This window comes from Falco rusticolus, chromosome 5 (assembly GCF_015220075.1).
Source record: "Falco rusticolus isolate bFalRus1 chromosome 5, bFalRus1.pri, whole genome shotgun sequence".
NCBI classification, from domain to species: Eukaryota; Metazoa; Chordata; class Aves; order Falconiformes; family Falconidae; genus Falco; species Falco rusticolus.
This window is the reverse complement of record NC_051191.1, coordinates 76,040,102-76,058,383: the sequence shown is the minus strand read 5'-3', so window position 1 is coordinate 76,058,383 and position 18,282 is coordinate 76,040,102. Positions and strand designations below refer to the sequence as shown.

At 42.1% G+C, this 18,282-nt stretch overlaps 1 protein-coding gene across 1 annotated transcript in view; it reads left to right on the top strand.

Annotated features, from left to right (window-relative positions):
• The first annotated feature begins 4,108 nt into the window (after window positions 1-4,108).
• Window positions 4,109-18,282, top strand: part of ARFGAP3 (ADP ribosylation factor GTPase activating protein 3) — a 35,904-nt gene continuing 21,730 nt past the window's right edge. Inside the window, exons 1-5 of the mRNA XM_037388114.1 lie at window positions 4,109-4,284; window positions 10,176-10,294; window positions 11,475-11,547; window positions 15,119-15,250; window positions 17,267-17,350. Of these exons, the coding sequence (XP_037244011.1) occupies window positions 4,216-4,284; window positions 10,176-10,294; window positions 11,475-11,547; window positions 15,119-15,250; window positions 17,267-17,350 (477 nt within the window). The 5' untranslated portion in view covers window positions 4,109-4,215. The remainder of the gene's footprint in view (window positions 4,285-10,175; window positions 10,295-11,474; window positions 11,548-15,118; window positions 15,251-17,266; window positions 17,351-18,282) is intronic.

Here is an 18,282-nt window from a genome sequence, read left to right as displayed (position 1 = left end):
CCGTTCAACTAAGAACAGGTCGCTGAGGGCTTTGTCTGTTTGTGTCCTGAAAACCTCCAAGGACAGTTTCCATAGTTGCTGCAAGCAAACTGCTCCAGTGTATGATTCTCCTCATCATGAAATCTTTTCTTTGTGTCAAATTGTAACCGTCTTCTGGGTGGTTAGAGAATAAGAGCCCTTGGTTTTTGATTTGCAAGACAGCAATGCCCAATATCATATTCTAGCATGCTGGCTGCATTTGCACCTGATTAGAGGGCTTATAACACACACAGCCTTTCCAGGGAATGCTGTACTTGCCAGGCATTTGTTCCTGAGCGTACACATACAGCGTTCTTCCTCCATGTATATGTTTGTCATACCAGCTAGCATGGAAGCAGTTTTTAAAAGGTTCGGTGTGCACTGGGAATACAAATTCCTGTATTATGGACATTCTTGGAAACCATTAGCAAGATACGATATTACTACACTGTGGCATAATTGGCAAAGCAGCCATTGGGGTCCACTTTCCCACCACTGCTTCTGTTCTCTCTCTGTGCCTTCCCTCTTTCTGCAATCCACTCAAATCACAAACTTGCTGAAGAACAAGAGGCCCACCTCTATTCCCTGGAATCATTTATAACCTTTCAGGGCTTATTCTGATGGTTTCTGTTATTTAGACTCTAGTTTGCTTCTCCTGTGGGGCTGGGCAAAGTCAACCATTAGAGGGAGTATAGGATGTGGAGGCTATTTCTAAAATTTCTTGAACAAATCTGTGTTCTTTCTTATGGACAAACAAAATGACAACACAACGTGCTGTGGATAATGGGACCAGGGAAGAAACTCCTTGGACAGTTTTTGGTCAAGATGAAAATCTGCTGAGGATTGAGGACATAAACAATGTCAGACTAGGGGAGTCAGTCTTACTCACAGTGCTGGTCTACTGCTGGCTCTGAGTAATGGCCTACATTGCACGTAACAGCTGTTCGCCAAAGCAGACTATGCTCCAGTGCCCAGTCTACAGGCACCCTTGAAGGTAAGTTCTTTGTTTTGTTTTTTATATTTACTCAATGTGCAGAGCAGCTGGTGAATCATGAGCACTGCCTTCTCCTCAGTGGATATAGGCCAGCTCATCCCTTCCTTCTGGTTACCTCCATTTGCTGCATTACCTTTCTCCTACAACCTAGAGACTGCTCTAAGATTGCCTCCAGAACCTGCTTACCTCCATTAGGTTCATAAGCATTGCTAAATGCTTTTCTTCCATCTTGTCTAGAACTCGTCTCCTAGCAGTCTGCTGAGCTTGCAGTCTGCAACAGAGATCAGTCTAGCATGCGCATCCAGGTAGGTGAACTGCAAAGAATGGCCTTAGGATAGAGGCACTGTGTGAGACCAAGTGGACAGTGCAGTGTATTTCTGAACACTGGGGCTGACATGCTTCTTACTTCCTGGGTGGGGACTCGTGAGCTATGTGCACAAGGTGGCTCTGAACAGCTAGCAGATTTTTGACATCCCAGCTCAGGGGCAGAGAGGTATGACTTCCTGAAACAGGCCAGCAGAAGACAGAAGAATCACTCCTCTGATGGTGTTACTTGCCTGGTGCTTCCCAAAGACAGACTTGGGGTCTCTCGGGTTGCTGCAGTGGCAGGAGCTAGCTGTCTTTGTGTGCCATTGCCTGGGGAGGCAGCAGTGCCACTGGGCAAAGTATGGGATGGTAAGTCCTTTTCAAGGATCATGCCAGACAGATCAATCTTCAGGATGACCTTGTTTTTCTGATGCTAATTGTTCCAATTAACTGGCAAGGCTGTACCTCTCCTGCATTTTTTTTTTTAATAGTACTTAAAAAAACAATGTAATGAACTCTTTTTCCTTTGTGGAAATTTGGCAACTTTTTCTCTTTGTGAGGCCAGCAGCTGTAGGCTGGTATGGCAATCCTTGTGCAGTCATACAGGATTTGGCAAGTATGTCTGGAGGGGAGCGTGCAGTAGGGAGCACCTATGACTACACAGGCAACGTCTTCCTGAAATGTAAACTTTGCTTGTAAAAGGAGGTCTCTTAATAGGTATTATTGATCCCAAATGATTGTGGAGGGAGGTGATTGTTGCTATGGAATAGGCAACAATTTGTGCTTCTACAGGCTCTGATGTTTTAAGTCTCGTCCCCATCTTGGTTACATGCAGACGGATGGATTTCTTGGATGGCTATGCTACACTTTGATCAGACCCCCTACCTGTCCTAATGCCAACCTGAACAAAGCTAATCTGGAGTAAAGAAGTTGCTGGCCTGCTATCAGCAAATATCTGCACTCCAAAAAGAAGAGTAACATGTTCATGCATTCAGCTGCTTCACCAGTGACTAACTCCTGTTGATCAGCAAGGTGATCCAGGTTCAGGGCATGCCTCTGAGTCACAGTGCTGAGGTCCGGGTGTGAGGACAGCACACAGCATATGCTCCGGTAGAAATCCCTGAACCAGTGCTCAGCTGTGCTGGGTGTGTGACTGCCCCATGCAGTGTGGCCAGAGCCAAGGCAGTAATGATGGTCTCATCACCCTGAGCAACTTCCCCACCGACCGGTAAGAACTAGGCTGTTAGCTTCTGTGGCAGATGGCAAACCTCTTGTACTTAAGGCACTGAAGGTGATACAGGTTTGAGCAGGTGTCCTCAAACTTTTTAACCAGGGGGACGGCGCACGGATGAAGTGGCAGGCAGTCATCTGTGGCTGCTTGGTTTCCCCCCCAACCCCCGGCGGGGGGGTTCTGTAAATACCGGGGGGGGCAGATTGAGGACCCTGGGGGGCTGTATCTAGCCTGCAGGCCGTAGTTTGAGGACCCCTGGGTTTGAGGCTGAGGGGCTGAAGCTAGAATTCCATGCAAAGCTTTTGACTATTTAGGTGGGTAGATAATCTGTGGCCCTGTTTTTGATAGATGGCTAGAGCTGACAACCTCCAGAGGTCCCTTCCAACTTAGCCTTTTCTGAAAGAAAATTATAGAAATTTTGTTTAAACTTTTTTTCTATATATGGATAACTACACAGTCTTACCTATGACAGAAGAGTAAGGGAGAAGGGGATACAGCCTTGTGAGCCTTGATGGTCTCTGATAAAGAAGAGTGCTAAGATGCCAAGCTCTGAAGATGCTGTTGCGGATCATCTTACCACTGCCAAGCTTTCTGTAGAGCCACCAAGTAATCTTTGTGCTGTTTTGCAAGGGTTGCCTGTAAAGGCTTTGTACCTTTAGTTCAGTGCTGGCCATGAAGGACCCAGAATTGCTCCTGCAGGACCTCTGCAGCAGCCCGGCCAATGTTCCAGTAAAAGGGTCCATTAGTAAACAGGTTCATCTCTGCCTTTGCTGAGCTTCGTGCCCAATCCTGCAAAGTGGAGCGTGAGGGAGACAGCTGTGACGGACGGTCCTGTGTGCAACCCCATTCAGTGCGGTGTGGTTCAGGCACTCAAGGGTTTTGAAGCAGGGACACTGTATGTTAACAGTTCCTGACCGTATTTCTGTTATTGTTTCCTGTTCTGAGAGGCTTTATGATTTCAGATTTATGATCTGAAGATGCTGCTTTTGAAAACACTTAAACCCCGTAGGCTTTTTGTTCTGCTGGTTTGGCAGTGCCTCATTTGTCCCTGGCTGTGGGCTTTAACGCTAGAGCAGAGAGGGAACGATGGTTTGAACTGTAATTTTTAGAGCGCTTGGGACCCACTTGTTGAGCCCGAGAGCAGAAGCAGGTCTGGCCCTGGCACGGCACCCGCTCCCTCACCTCTCCTCAGGGGAACGCGGCCGGTGCGCCTCACACCCCGCCGACGGCGCAGGTGCCGGTGTTCTTCCGCGGGTCTTCCCGCCGGGCCCCCCGCTCCCCGCTGCCGCCTGGGGCCTCGATGCAGCGAGGCCGGCGTGGCGCGGCGCGGCCTCCCCCGCCGTGCCCTCCCCCGCCGCGCCCCGGCCCCCTCACGGCAGGGCACCCACGGCCGCGCGCCCGCCCCGCCGGCAGGCGCTGACGCAGCGGCCCCGCTCGTCTCCAGGGCAACCGGGAGGCGGCGGGCGGGGGAGCGTCGCCCCCTCGCGCCACGCCGGCGGCCGCAGACCGCGCCCCGCCGGGCTGAGGGAGCGCGCGCTGCGTGGCCGCCTCCCGGGGGGGGCGGAGCGTCCCGCGGCGGCGTGGGGCGTCCCGGCGGCGCGAGCGGGCGGCGGCGGCTGCTGCTCTCCTCCGCGGCCCTCCCGCCTCGCCCCTACCTGCCGGCGCCATGTGCGAGCCCAGCAAGCAGGACATCGCCGCCATCTTCAAGCGTCTCCGCTCCGTCCCCACGAACAAGGTAAGGGTGCGGGGCCGGGGCCGGGAGGCAGCGCTCCGCCGCTGTGACACGTCGCACTACCGGTGTGTGGGGGGGGAGGAGTGCCCGCGGCCCGCCCCGCCGAGCCCCCGGCCCGGCTGCCCGCTGCCGGGGGGGCCCTGCGAGCGGAGGGAAAGGCCGGGCGGGTCCCGGGCGGGCGGCCCGGCGGTGGGGCAGCGCTGCCTGCCCTCGGCCCGGCCGGCCCCGCGGCACGGCCCTGCGCTGGGGGCGCCGCTCCGCCCGGGCCGGGTGCCTGAGGGCTGCCGGGAGGGGGGCGGCTCAGCCGAAAATGAAAAGCAAGTTTCTACACAGCGCCAGCGTAGAGTGTTGAATGCGTTTTTCTTTTCTCGTTGTTTTGTTTGGGTTTTTCTTATTTGTTTTGTTAATCGAAGCAGCGCAGCCTGTTGTGGCACGGCCGCTTCTGTGCCGATCAAAGTTTGGCGTTCTTATCGCGTTTGGCTTGTCCGGTGCCAACTTTAATATTTCGGTCTTGTAAAGCCCTGTTGGTTGTTCAGTATCGGTCAGGTGCGAAGGTGTGCGGTGGCTTGGCTGCCACCTGGGGAGGGTGCAGCAAGGGGACATGGCAGGAGCCATGGGTGGCAGAGCTGCCTTCAGCAGCGACCTGCTCCCGTGCTGCTTTTTAGTGCCCTCTGCTCCGTTGTGTCGGCTTTATGATTACACTGTGAACATACCTGAAAAACACACTAGGAAATTCTGGGTTAGCGTTATGAAGAAACACTTCGGTTTTGTTTTCTGGGAATATGGATCTGGAGATCTGTCTTTGATCCAAAACTGACTTCCACACTTTGAACACAAATCATTAAGACTGTGTGGGCAATGGACATGTGTCCAGCTTCTGAGAAAGCAGAGCTCCAAGATGAACAGTCACCAACTAGTTTCTAACACAAGTATTGCTAAAACTTTGCAGTGGAGTAAAAAGTTCAAGGAAGGATCCTCATCCCAACAGGGAGAGTAAAGTGAGATGATCTTTTACAAGTTTCTGAAATTCACTGGCATAGTGTTTTAAGAAATGGTGTAGCGCTGGATCGCTGCTGTGATGCTTTTTCTGTATTGGGATCACAAGAGAATCGGAAAGTACTGCCCATACCTCATAAGGGTGGAAAGCCTGAGGATGGAGCGCCTCAGACAGTTCCCCTGTACTGAACTTGTGGCTGTGGTACCAGTGGTTGTTCAGGCGTATCATAGAACTTAGTGCCAGTGTTGACAAAGCAGTACTAGCACAGTGTGTGCTGCCATTTACATTAGGTCGGTTTGAAAGAAGTAGCTCAGGCACAGAGAACTCATTAACACTGCAGTGAAGCCCCAGTCTTGTTGACCTGTGAAGACAGAGTGGAAAGAGAGTGGGAAACATCAACAGCTTAGATCTCACAACTCTCCCATGCCCATGTATCCAGCTAGTCTTCTTGAGTAAAAGTTGCTGCCATCAGTTTATCCTCTCATGTTTGATTACATCTTGGGTTTTTTTCTGTTGTGTTCTTATGCAGTCTGTCCCTTTTATTTGTAGGGCTTTTCTGGGAATGACAGACACGAGAAAGTGCAAATGTTAAAAAGGTCCTGTATTAAAAGCTTAGTAATATGCTTTAACTGTGGTGTTTATGTATATAGTTTGGGAAGAACTGCTATCTCTTCTGTGCAGCATCTGGGCTTACGGCCTGCCTACTGTAATCAGGCATGTACATTTACATTGTTCTAGGTGGTCTGCAGTTCTTAGTGCACATAGGCTTAAGAAAATAATTCTCATTGAAATAAATATGCAGTTTAATTTGTGGGTTATAGTGTGTTTAAAACTAGTATTTGAACAGTTGTCTTGAAATGGACATCTCTAATTTGATCTTAGTGTGCTTTGTATAGCATGAGAAATAGCTTTTCTTGACATCTTGGTGTCTTTGGGTATGACATAATACAGAACTGCCTGATGACACTTAACAAACATGTTACAGTTATTAAATAGGCTGTATTTTGTACATATAAAAATGTTCATAGTCCTTGAGCTACCTGGTTTTGTTAACTTGAGTGTTTGTAAGGCTCACCTGTTTTGAAGAATTGCATACTGAGGCTGTGCTATATAGTCTCTTTTAATTTGGCATAGATCTATTCCTCTGAAACTGTTAGTTTTTCATTCTCTTCTCTCTGGTTCTTGCTTTTCTTTACATGAATATATTTCTTTACGTGAATAGTATTCATGTTTCTGCTTGGACACCCAGAGTAAGGATCTGAACTGGCTGAAAACTAAGTATGCACGTTGTAGCGGGGGTTTACCAGTTCAGTTTTGTTATTTCGGTGTATTATGGGTGCAGTCTGTGTGTGTGTTAGTGTGGTGGTTTTTTTTTACTCCAGGATATATAGTTTAGTATTTTGTGTCTCACTTAAGTCATTTTAAGACCACAACACTTCTAAAATGTACAGTCCTGTCTTCTTGTGACAGACATTCCTATCCCTATCTGGCATTACTGGTCATGTGGCTGTGATGTGAGTTGGACCTACCTTTGCTCTGGGTCAAAGCAGTGCAGTGCTTGTTTCCTGTAGGATCAACAAGTGTGATTATTATTGCTGATGCAAGAGAAGGAAAGTGTATCTGGTTACGGTGGCTGGTAACTAAGAGAGTAGCTGCGTGGATTTAGATCACCTTCAACCAAGCGTGAAACTGCCTCCTGAGTTTTAGGGGGTTTAGTGTTCAGGCAGCTGTATGGTAGTCTTGTGTGCAAGGAAAGGCAGGCACAAGGAGATGGGGAGCAACTCTGTGGCATTAGCCCCGCTACATGGGAGGTTGAAAGTGTCTGTCTAACTATGACCTCAGGAATAAGCGAGCTGGCTGAACCGGCTCACCTCTTCTGAAGTGCCAAAACGAACATTTCTATAGGCTATATATTATTACATTTCCATATCCAATAACAATATAATATATTTATTTATTAACATCTTGCGCAAGGTGAATGTTGTATGATTTAATGACAGCTTGCTATGGATTATATCCATCTTTGTGTTTGCTCTGGTACAAACATCATGATTAGGGCTTTTGCTGTATTGGTGGTTTTTTTTCAAAGTGACTGTTACCAAGTCGATGCTGTCCTGAAATGATTTAATACAAAATAAAAAGGAATGCAAGTGTATTTTAAAAGGAATACATTACTCAAGCGTATCCTTCAAATTTATTTTTGTATAATTATTTTGATGTTTTAGTTGTAACTAAATCAACATAGAAAATAAAATTTATCTGTTTTTTAAAATGGAAACAATTTCATAGGGTGGCTCAGAAATTGGTTTTAATTTTTTTTCCCCCAATTCTTGTTAAAATTTCTGTGGTGAAAAGCACTTTAAAAATTGAGGAAAACTAAGGAAAATTAGATGTTAATGAAACATGCTTCTATTTCTGTTGCATAACATGACAGAAGTGGAAGTTCCTACATTACTTTCACAAGAAAATTATATGTTCCTAATTGCATCACAATCCTAAAAGCTACAGTTTAAATGCATATGAGTAATTTTCATAGGTGTCTGGTAAACAGCTGAGAATCCTGCATGAGTGACTGCTTTGTGGCAGCTAGCTTCCAAAGCGGTGCAATTGACTTTGGAGATGTTGAAATTAAGAAGTGCTTCTAATTGTACTGGGGAGGGGAAGAGAATCTTTAGGGATGTTTATAACTGAACTTTTCTAAGCATGGGTTTTTTGTTGGTTTTTTTGCGTTTTTTTTTTTTTACCACCTACTGATGCTCAGTGTTTTTGTTTGACATTTGTACTCCAGGGAATTTCTACAAGACTTTGTACTGTAAGTCTGCTTTGCTCTCCTGTATTATTAACAAGATCAGGGCTGTTCTGTTAGCTTTGGATTCAAGCAGAATCTTCTCCTATTTTGTTGTCCCCAACATTCTCTTAGTTTTGTAAGAAAAAGCCTGAAAATAGCCAGTTTAAAAGCAAGATGAGGCTCGTGATGTTTTTTAAGGAACTGCCTCAAGGAATGGAGAGAATTGGGCAAAAGAGAATGAGTTTTGACTACTAGGCTGTGTTTTTGTAGAACATGGTATACATCAAGTGTTACTCATTCTTCTTCCCTAATTGCCTGTATATCAGTCTTCAACCTGTGCTTGTTTCAGGGACTCCCTCTAACCCCTCTTTTTGTCACTCATTCTGTGTAGCTTTTATCTTGTTTCTTCTTTCCACTGTATGTCAGCGAATGACCCCATTTCCACATACAATAGTGGGATACATACATGACTCCACATTAATAAATGTTAAGTCTCTGATGTGAGAGAAAGAGGGGACTTGCACGTGCAGAAATTGTGACCTCCATGCTTTCTGTTTGTGTTACTGGTCATTAGCCTTATTGAAGCTCAGGCTTAAAATGTTCATATGTGGGAAGAGCTGATGCTGGATATGCTGGTGAACTTTGCTTGTGCCTGATAAATTTGGACTGTACAAGCTAAACAGACCCACACTTAAATGAGGAGTTTAGCCTCAAATTGCTCCTGGGAGTTACTTGAAATAATTTGGGTGACAGGTGAGCTGACTTCAGTGCAAACTGAGGGCTTGTTTGACTGGGTATGTACAGAGAAAAGTATCTCTAATTTAGTGTATGAATGGAGTTTCTAGGAAGGAGACTTCTTTTTTTTTTTTTTTTTTTCCAGCCTGACAAGGAGGTGGCCTGCATGTAGGGTGTTCTTTATGTTCCTACCTGACTTGGAATAAACTTTTTTAAAAAAATGTATTTCTCTGTATTGCTAGAACTTCCCTTGCTCTCTGAGAATGCATTAGATTTATAGGAGGATGTTAAAGGATAAAGTTGCAGGTTGGCACTCCGTTGATTTGTGTGTAAAAGCTTGTCTCTCCGTGGAGTTATTTCTTAGTAAATGCCATTGACTGTACCTATAGATGGATGTTTTTACTGTAGAAGTACATCTTTGCAGCCTTTATAAATACCACTGAAAAAGCATTGATCAGATAATCAAGTGCTTTCATGCAGGAATAGATGTGTGCACATGGCATTAACTTGGAATAGCTGTTTAGATTTGTGTTCTTCCTTGTGTTTGAAAATTGATTCATATCAGAGAAATCCTTTGTTCTTGCCTTCCTTGGCCAAAGAAGCACAAAATTCAGAATAGCTGAAACAGGCCTTGAAGGCTGTGGTCTGCAGAACTGCAAAATGTATGAGATGCAGACACACACACCTCTTGTTATTTCGGCTGAATGTTAGGAGTGACAGAGGATAAGAAATTAATGGGTTTGTCTGTGCAGTAATTTTAGACATATTTGCTTTTTAATCAGTTTGTTATGGACAGGCAGAAGGTTGATCCAGCAATACATGTGTGATAAGCCATACAAATAGCAATGTCTGGCAGAGGGTGCTCGGCTAGGCGGTGCACAGAGTGGATGCTTTCTTCACACAGTTGGGTTTCAGTGGCTTGCTGTAAGGGTCAAGGATTCTATATAGGAAAGTAGATAATGATGTCATTAGTACTGCTGATAACTGCAGTTGCATGTACGTTCTGAGGACAGAGTAGACTCAGTGGTATGTCATGAAGAGAGCCTGCCCCTGGGAAAATATTTCTTAAACACTTTTGTATTTCAGTAGTGCTGAAAGTGCTGTGTTGTGTGTGTGTGTTTGAACTCGACTGATGTGGGTTCTTTGACCCAGTTTCTCAACCTGTGGTCCGTGTGTACACTGGTTATAGTCAGGAACTGGGAAGGCATGTAGTCCTGTCTAGTTAGGGCAAATACACACAAGTGTGGGCAGATTGCATAACTCCTCTTCATGGAAATTAAGTTTGATCACTGTAAGGGTATTAACATGACCTATAATACAACTATAAGACATGGCTATGCTCAAATCCTGTTATTGATCCTTGTTTTCTTTAAGGTATGTTTTGACTGTGGAGCAAAGAACCCTAGCTGGGCAAGCATAACATATGGAGTTTTTCTCTGTATTGATTGTTCAGGGACCCATCGATCACTTGGTGTTCATTTGAGTTTCATTCGGTAAGTAGTTGGTATATTTTTGTAGTAAAAATTGCATCTTTTAATTTTTTTGCTTGTTCAGATAACTGCTTAGAGTGGAAAACCCATTCTTCTCTCAACTAGTGATTCAGACCCATTTAATATTAGTGTTGGCTTTGTATCTGATAGCTGCAGGAGAATTAGGTAAATAGACAGGGTTCAGCAGAATTTGTACCATGCTTTTTGTGTTAGTAGTGCGCATTTGTTCACAGGTCTGCTTCTAGACTGAAGATGATGAAGATGCAGAACAGAGTAAGCATGTTGAAGTGTTTTATCATTCCTTCAAAACAAGACTGAGGCAAATACTAGTTTATTATCTTCAGCAGTGTTACAGGGTATTGATCATAAAGATAATCTGACCCCCAGCAAGCCAGTTCAGAGCACAAAGTAGCATTTTGCCAGCTTTGCTTCCCCAAGTAGCTCATTATGGTGTCCCCTGAGTGCTAGTACTGGGGTAGTCAAGGGCTACCCTTTCTGGCAGCTGTTTAGCTCAGTCAGTCAGTTGGTGCAGTAAATCTGCACCCTGAGCTTGTCACATTTCAGGTGAATAGCTGATGGTCTGTGGGCCTTTTTGGCCTAATAAATAATTACATACTTGAAATGCAAAGTTCTGCTTGAAGTGAGTGAGAGCAATGCATCCAAGAATGGATTGCTGATAAAAGTAGCTCCTGTCAACTAAAATTCTTCCTCTGTTGCCTTTTCGCTGTATACAAGAGCATTACAAGAGGCCTCTCAAGAATCCATTCCTAATGATCATGTTATTAATTCTCCTCCTGCTCACCGAGCCCCAAATTGTTGCTGTGATATCACATTCAAATTGTCACTTTGTCCTTTACATGTGATTGTCATCTGCTGTTGACAGAGTTCAGACATGATCCCTGGAAATGTACCTTATTAGTGCTTTCTAAAAGGGAAAAGCTGTCAGCCAGAAGGTGTGGGGTTTTTTTTCAAGCTTTTACAGTTTGAAATACTGTGGCAGTTCTACATGGCTTTATTAATTTGTTTTGCACATTGTGTATTTTCGCAGATTTTTTTTTTTCTATAGAAGCATATTGGTCACTTTACAAAAACAAAGGGGGAGAGAAACACTGAAAAAAAAAAGGGGTAAAGAGATTTTTAAATGGCTTTGTTGATAACATTAAAAATGTTTCCTTCTTTTTAGATCTACAGAACTGGATTCCAATTGGTCTTGGTTTCAGCTGAGATGCATGCAAGTTGGAGGAAATGCAAATGCTGTATGTACTTCTGAGTATTTACTTTGCACACTCAAACTTGCTAGGCTTGGAAGCTTTGTCTTTCCTTGGCTCACATCTTGGGGATATTCTTATTTTTCCAGTCCATTTCTCTCTCTCTCTGTGTGGGTTTTGGTGTGTGTTGGGTTTTTTGGGGGTTTTTTTTGTTTTTTTTTTTAATGGAGCAGATCATCTTGAGTGCCATCGCATGGCATGTACAGGACAATCAAGTGATCAGGCCCAGCCAGCATGGGTTTATGAAAGGCAGGTCCTGCTTGACTGACCTGATCTCCTTCTATGCCAAGGAGACCCGCTTAGGGGATGAGAGAAAGGCTGTGGATGATGTCTGCCTAGACTTTAGAAAAGCCTTTGACACCTTTTCCCACAGCATTCTCCAGGAGAAACTGGTTGCTCATGGCTTGGATGGGCATGCTCTTCTTGGGGTAAAAAATCTGGCTGGACGGCTGAGCCCAAAGCGTTATGGTGAATGGGATTGAATCCTGGTCACAAGTGGTGTTCCCCAGGGCCCGGCACTGGGGCCAGTTCTCTTTAATATTTTTATCAATGATCTGGATGAGGGGATGGAGTGCACCCTCAGTAAGTTTGCTGTTGACACCAAGTTGGGTGGCATTGTGCTTTAGCCTTGGCCAGCAACTAAGTACCATGCAGCTGCTCACTCACTCCCCTTGCCCACTCCCCCTGTCCTGGTGTGATAGAAGAATCAGGAAAAGGTAAAACCTGTGGACTGAGATAAGAACATTTACAAACTGAAATAAAGTAATTAATAATAATAATAATTGTAATGAAATGGGAGACAAGAAAAAAGAAAGAAAGAAACCCCAAGAAAGACAAGTGATGCATGATACAATTACCACCTGCTGACTGATGCCCAGCCAGACCCTGAGCAGCGATTGGCTCCTCCTGGCCAACTGCCCCCAGTTTATATACTGAGCATCACATAATATGATCTGGAATGTCCCTTTGGCTTGTTTGGGTCAGCTGTCCTGGCTGTGCTTCCTCCCAGCTTTTTTTGCACTGCCTCCTTGGCAGAGCATGGGAAACTGAAAAGTCCTTGACTTAAGAGTAAAGCACTGCGTAGCAACTACTTAAACATCAGTGTGATATCAACATTATGCTCATACTAAATTGAAAATATAGCACTGTACCAGATACTAGGAAGAAAATTAACTCTATTCCTGTCAAATCCAGGACAGGTGAGAGTGTTGATCTGCTTGAGTGTAGGAAGGCTCTACAGAGGGATCTGGACAGGCTGGATCAATGAGCAGAGATCAGTTCTATGAGGTTCAACAAGGCTCAGTGCCGGGTCTTGCACTTGGGTCACAACTATGCCATGTCACACTACAGGCTTGGGGAAGAGTGGCTGGGAAGCTGCCTGGTGGAAAAGGACCTGGGGGTGCTGGTTGACAGCCGGCTGAAGGTGAGCCAGCTGTGTGCCCAGGGGTTCAAGGCAGCCAACTGTCCTGGCTTGTATTAGAAACAGTGGCCAGCAGGGTGAGGGGAGTGCTTGCCCCTTATCTTTCTTCACTTGTGCTTTGTCCTTAATGTTTTTCCTTTAAGAAAATTCACCCAGACTTGCTTTCCATTGGCTTTTTCTTAACAATTTTCTTAAGTCTGCTTTCTTTAAGTCTAACACTTTAATATTTTGTGCTTTTTTCTATTTTTTCCTATTGCCATACAAAAAATAACTAATTTGGATCATTATTATTTATCTTCCACTTTTGTGTTTTCCAATCAAACTTTTTCTTTGAATTATGCATTCAGCAGGTCACTGTCTCAGGCTTACAGATCTGAACAGTTGCAAGGTGTCTTGTCCCTCTTTTTGTTCTGCCTGTCCTTTCTAAGTTACATCTTTCTGTATTAATACAGATGTTATATGAATTTACTCATCCACTTTCTGTTACACCACTTAGTACATAAAAATCACAGTTTTCACTAATCAGAAGAGGAAGATTGCACGAAAAATATATATTATTGGGTGGAGTTTTTTTAGCCAAAGGCTTAAAAGCTTTTGTTAAACTATATAAACTTTACTATACAAAGGGTTTAAGGCGGTTGGAAAGAAGAAATGGCAAAGTTTGAAAAGTAGTTCAGTTAACCTGAGAAAACATACTACCAGAAGAATAGCAGTAAACCTTTATTATTTAATTTTATGAATTCTTGTCTTTATGCTTGGATGTCACTGATTCCTATCATACATTTTACCAAGAGATATAATACACTCACAGCCACCCCTCAAATACGTCCATTTCACAATGGCCTGTTTTGGATTTCTTGGGGGGCTTAATACCTGAAACTTTAAAGACCAGTTTAGTAAACTGCCTGGATATTTTAAAAAGTAAAATTAACATTTTTCTTCTAATTGAATTAAAAAAACATTCTCTTTTTGTTATAATTAAATGCCAAATTCTGTTCTTACTAACTACTGTTTAGAAGCACTATCAGATTAACATTAATATTTTATATTCTGTAATTTGTTGATGATGCTGAATCTTGGATAACAGCAGTCCTGAGCTTTGTAGATATGTATCAGATTGCTAAGTGTTCTTAGTTCCTTTTGTTTTCTGAATAAATCTATGAAGACTGGAATTAGGGTTTACAAAATAAAGCTTTGAAAATATGAAGTTCATAGGTGTATGTATTTCAATGTAAATTTGGCATCTGTGATGTTTATGGCTGTTTCTGTTGGAATCACAGAAGTTGACTGGCAATACCTGTCTTCTGCATGGTTATTGCTTAATTTTCATATGAAGTCTGGTACTTGTCTACTAGATTTATGCTTTGCAATTGCAGCATGTGAGGTCGTAACTTTAGGTTATCTAGACTTGCTGATCCTATCAGAAGCTTGTTTATTATGTTTTACTGCAATAGTTTGACATGTTCTGTGCAAGAATGTATGATATGATTTGCTAGTCAATTCTAGGTACTGAGAAAATGATTTTTTTTGATCTTTCAAACTTGTGGAATTCTGACAAAAATGTATTGATTGACTTTTAAGATCCTAAATCTAAATTATTTTTTTTCAGTTATATGTTCCTATTTTTATGTAAATGTGCAAGCATATAAATATATATGGGTATATATGTGTGTGTGCGTATGCACACTCTTCTTTTGAAGGAAGACCATTTTTATACAGTTGTTTTGATGCTATTGAGCATACATGGTTCACTGTAGCGTGCTAGAGATGAAGCCAAGCAGTGGCTTTTAGAACATCAGAAACATCCTTTGAAGCACAGGTACTGGCAATCAGTTTTACCTCTTCCTTTCTACACTTAATTTCGAACTAGGATTCTTAATATTTGATGGCAAGCTTGCATTTGTATATGCTTTTAAAACATCCCACTAAGGTATTTGTTTTTTCTGTTGTTCTGTTTATACCTCAAGAAGTTGCCAGAATGGAGTTTTCATTGTATTTTGGAGATCTATGTCGACTTTATAATATAGAAGATGAGGTGTAGGTAGAGGGGTATTTTGCTGCATTGTGATGCATTTTTATGGTAAATGGCATTACTTTTAAAATTCTTTCTCATAGTATTTTCCGTGTTCTGCTTCATAGTCTGCTTTTTTCCATCAACATGGATGCACAACAAATGATACCAATGCAAAGTATAACAGTCGTGGTGCTCAGCTGTACAAGGAGAAGATTAAATCCCTTGCAACACAGGCAACAAGAAAGCATGGTACTGATGTGAGTAGTCTGTGTCCTGTGTCATTAAGATTCCTGAAAAACTGTATTGTCTTTACCCCTAGCATCCTTTTAAGTTTCTAATTGGTAGTGCAAATGATGGTCTGTTTTTGGAGGTGCTAGTACACATTGCAATGAATAGGCGAGCTGGGAGTAAACTATAGCTTACCCTTTTTGTTTGGAAAACGAATATTGAGGTAGAGCTCAACTGCTCTTTTTCTGCTCTTATTTCTGGATCATTTCTGGGTTCCTCAAAACACTAATTTTAACATCTGCAGTAACTTCTAGGAGTCTAGGCAGAAACTTTAGGTGTTCTTCAAAATAGAGACTTCTTAGTTTGCAGGTCTGCTCCAAAATTATATTAGTTGTATTTCAGAACAAAAATGTCAGCACTTGTCCCTGAACTACATTGTACATATCTGGAACTGAACTGTTACTGAGAAATACAACATGTAGAAGTGCTAATAGAATTAACTAAAAAATATTTATCATTTAAGTAGGATTCAATTCAAACAGGTAAATGTGTGGTTTTGCTTGTTTTGCCTTCAAAAATAATATTTGACAAATTAGCAAGTTATATGTGTCCTGAATTCACTGTTCTCCATTAAAAATGCTGAAACAGTTCACGCATGCTGTCAGAACATTGTTAGGTTGCTGACAGGAAGAAATTATTAGCAAAGTATGCAGAATTTGTTTGCTGAAGTGTTAAATAGGTTTGACAACAGTTCTGTTCTGTGTACACAGAAAGCATGTTTTGATTATTTAATTCAGCTTGTATAAGTCCGTGACAGATTCATTTGAAGTAGATCGGATGAGTGGGAATTAAAACAAAAGCAAGAAAACTTGGGTTTTTTCCTAATCTATGCATCAAATAGCACAAAATTTAATAGATTATAAAAAAAATCTATATTATAAACGATACCAACAATATAATTCACATCACTACCTTCAGGGAGTATTTCTTTTGAGTTACTTTAAATGTAAAACATGTTGAAGTAAATATACCATGTGCGTTTAAGTTGGCAGCAAGTTCCCCAAATGACAGTTTGAAGAACTGTGATTATCTTGCTTCAATTACAGATGCTATCCAATTGTTTGATTATGTATTTCTTATTTAAAAATTTTAGTAAATGATGTACTGCAAGCTTAGGTGATTATGTGGTATCTAAATTGCTGAAGTAAATTATTCAGATAATTAGAGTTATTACTAACTACCCCCTCCCCTGTCACATTTGAAAAGAATTCTCTAACTACTGATAGTCAGTTGTTGAATGATGAGGTAAGCTCATCAAACATTCAGAAACCTTTTTGACGGAGGTCGTTATTTTTGGTCATCTCTCTTTTGCACACAGTAGAAAGAACAGTGAGAAATTATTTGCTTGTGCGTAATCTTGGAAGTGAAGATCACAAGTTACAGTCCCGTCCTGCTCAATGCTGAGAATGATGTGTTGCCCTGTGAGTCTTCCAGCCCACCCTGAGATCAAGCATTGTGCAAAGCTGTTAGCATCTTGCAAAATGTTGCTTTAACTGTAGCAGAGATTTTGGATCTCTGAAATTAGGTGGGAAGATTCGCCAGAGTACCAGACCACACTGATGCAAGTCTGAAAACTGTTACCAGTGACTACTAGAGTTATGTTTTCAGATTTGTTTTGCTTTGGGCAAAGTAAGAATATTAAGAAGGAAAATACCTTATATGAGAACATGAAAAAACTTACTTACTATAAAGCTCTAGTGATACTAAATGTTGAGCAAACTACTTCAGCAGAGCTTATACTGAGAATTGTGTTAGGAAGGAAATGGGTAATGTGAAGAAACACATCAAAGATGTATGAAATAAAAAAAAGGAATGTCATATATTGAAGGTCAAATGAATTTGTAAGGAAAAATTATGTACCAGGAAAAAAAAATCCAATATATTTTTAACCTGGGGGAAAAAAAGGTAGTTTTAAGATTAATGCAATTGAGGAAAGTATATTCATGCAATTGTCCTGTAAAATTATCTCTCTCTTTTAATTCTAGCTGTGGACAGATGGATGTGGAATGCCACCTGTGTCACCTCAAAACAAAGATGAAGACTTTTTTGCATCCCATGTTTCTCCTAAGGTATAGATAACCCATATTTAATTCTCGTTAGCTTTCTAAATACTTAGGTTAAGTGTGTGCTCTGTGATGAAGGTTAAACCCTGAAAGAAAACCTTACAGAGAAAGTATAGCTCAGCGAGTTAACATTGATCTGCTTCTGCTTTTCCTTCTGCGAATCTCAAAATTTTTCCTGGATGTGAACCACTTTCTAAGGTGGTAATTTAGAACGACCCAAATAGTAGCTAAATGTGGCATGAAACTGTATTTTTTGTAGGCATACAATTCCACTTAGACTTCTGATTCCTTGCTTGTGAGTGTTCTGATTTAAATATACTTTGGTTTTTAACCAGGAAAGTTTAACAGTTCTTATAACATTTGCTAAGCAGAAGCTTTTTTTCTTCCTCCAAAATTCTTACATCCTCTTTGAAAATGTTAAAGTAACTTTCTGAAGGGCATTGCTGCTGTTGTTTTTTATTTATTTGATCATACCTCCTTAAGGTGATAGGTGCTGTGTTTATTTCACAAATTGTTTCAGAGACTCTCTTGAGTCTGGTGTTTGAAAAACACCAATGAAAACAACTTCAGCAATTCTGATCTTTAGCTTAGAACAATTAAGTTATTACTACGCCTAGAATTCTTAAATATTGCAACAGTATTAAGTGTTCTGATATAATTGCTTTCTAGTACAGTTGCGGTCTGTGAACACTTAAAACAAAAGTATGTTCATGAGGCATATTTTAGGACCAAGAATTCAAAGAGCTTTGGTATATGGGATTAGCAATTGTTGTGAAAACTCTTCACCAGTTCATATGTTAATGCCCCTGTCATGATGTCGTGGTTGAACGTGTGCATTAGCACGCACAATAAAAACCTATGCAAGTTGCTCATATTTGTTCCTGGGTAAAGAAAACAGTAAAATTGATGTGACTTTTTAGTGAATTTCTAGTGTATAT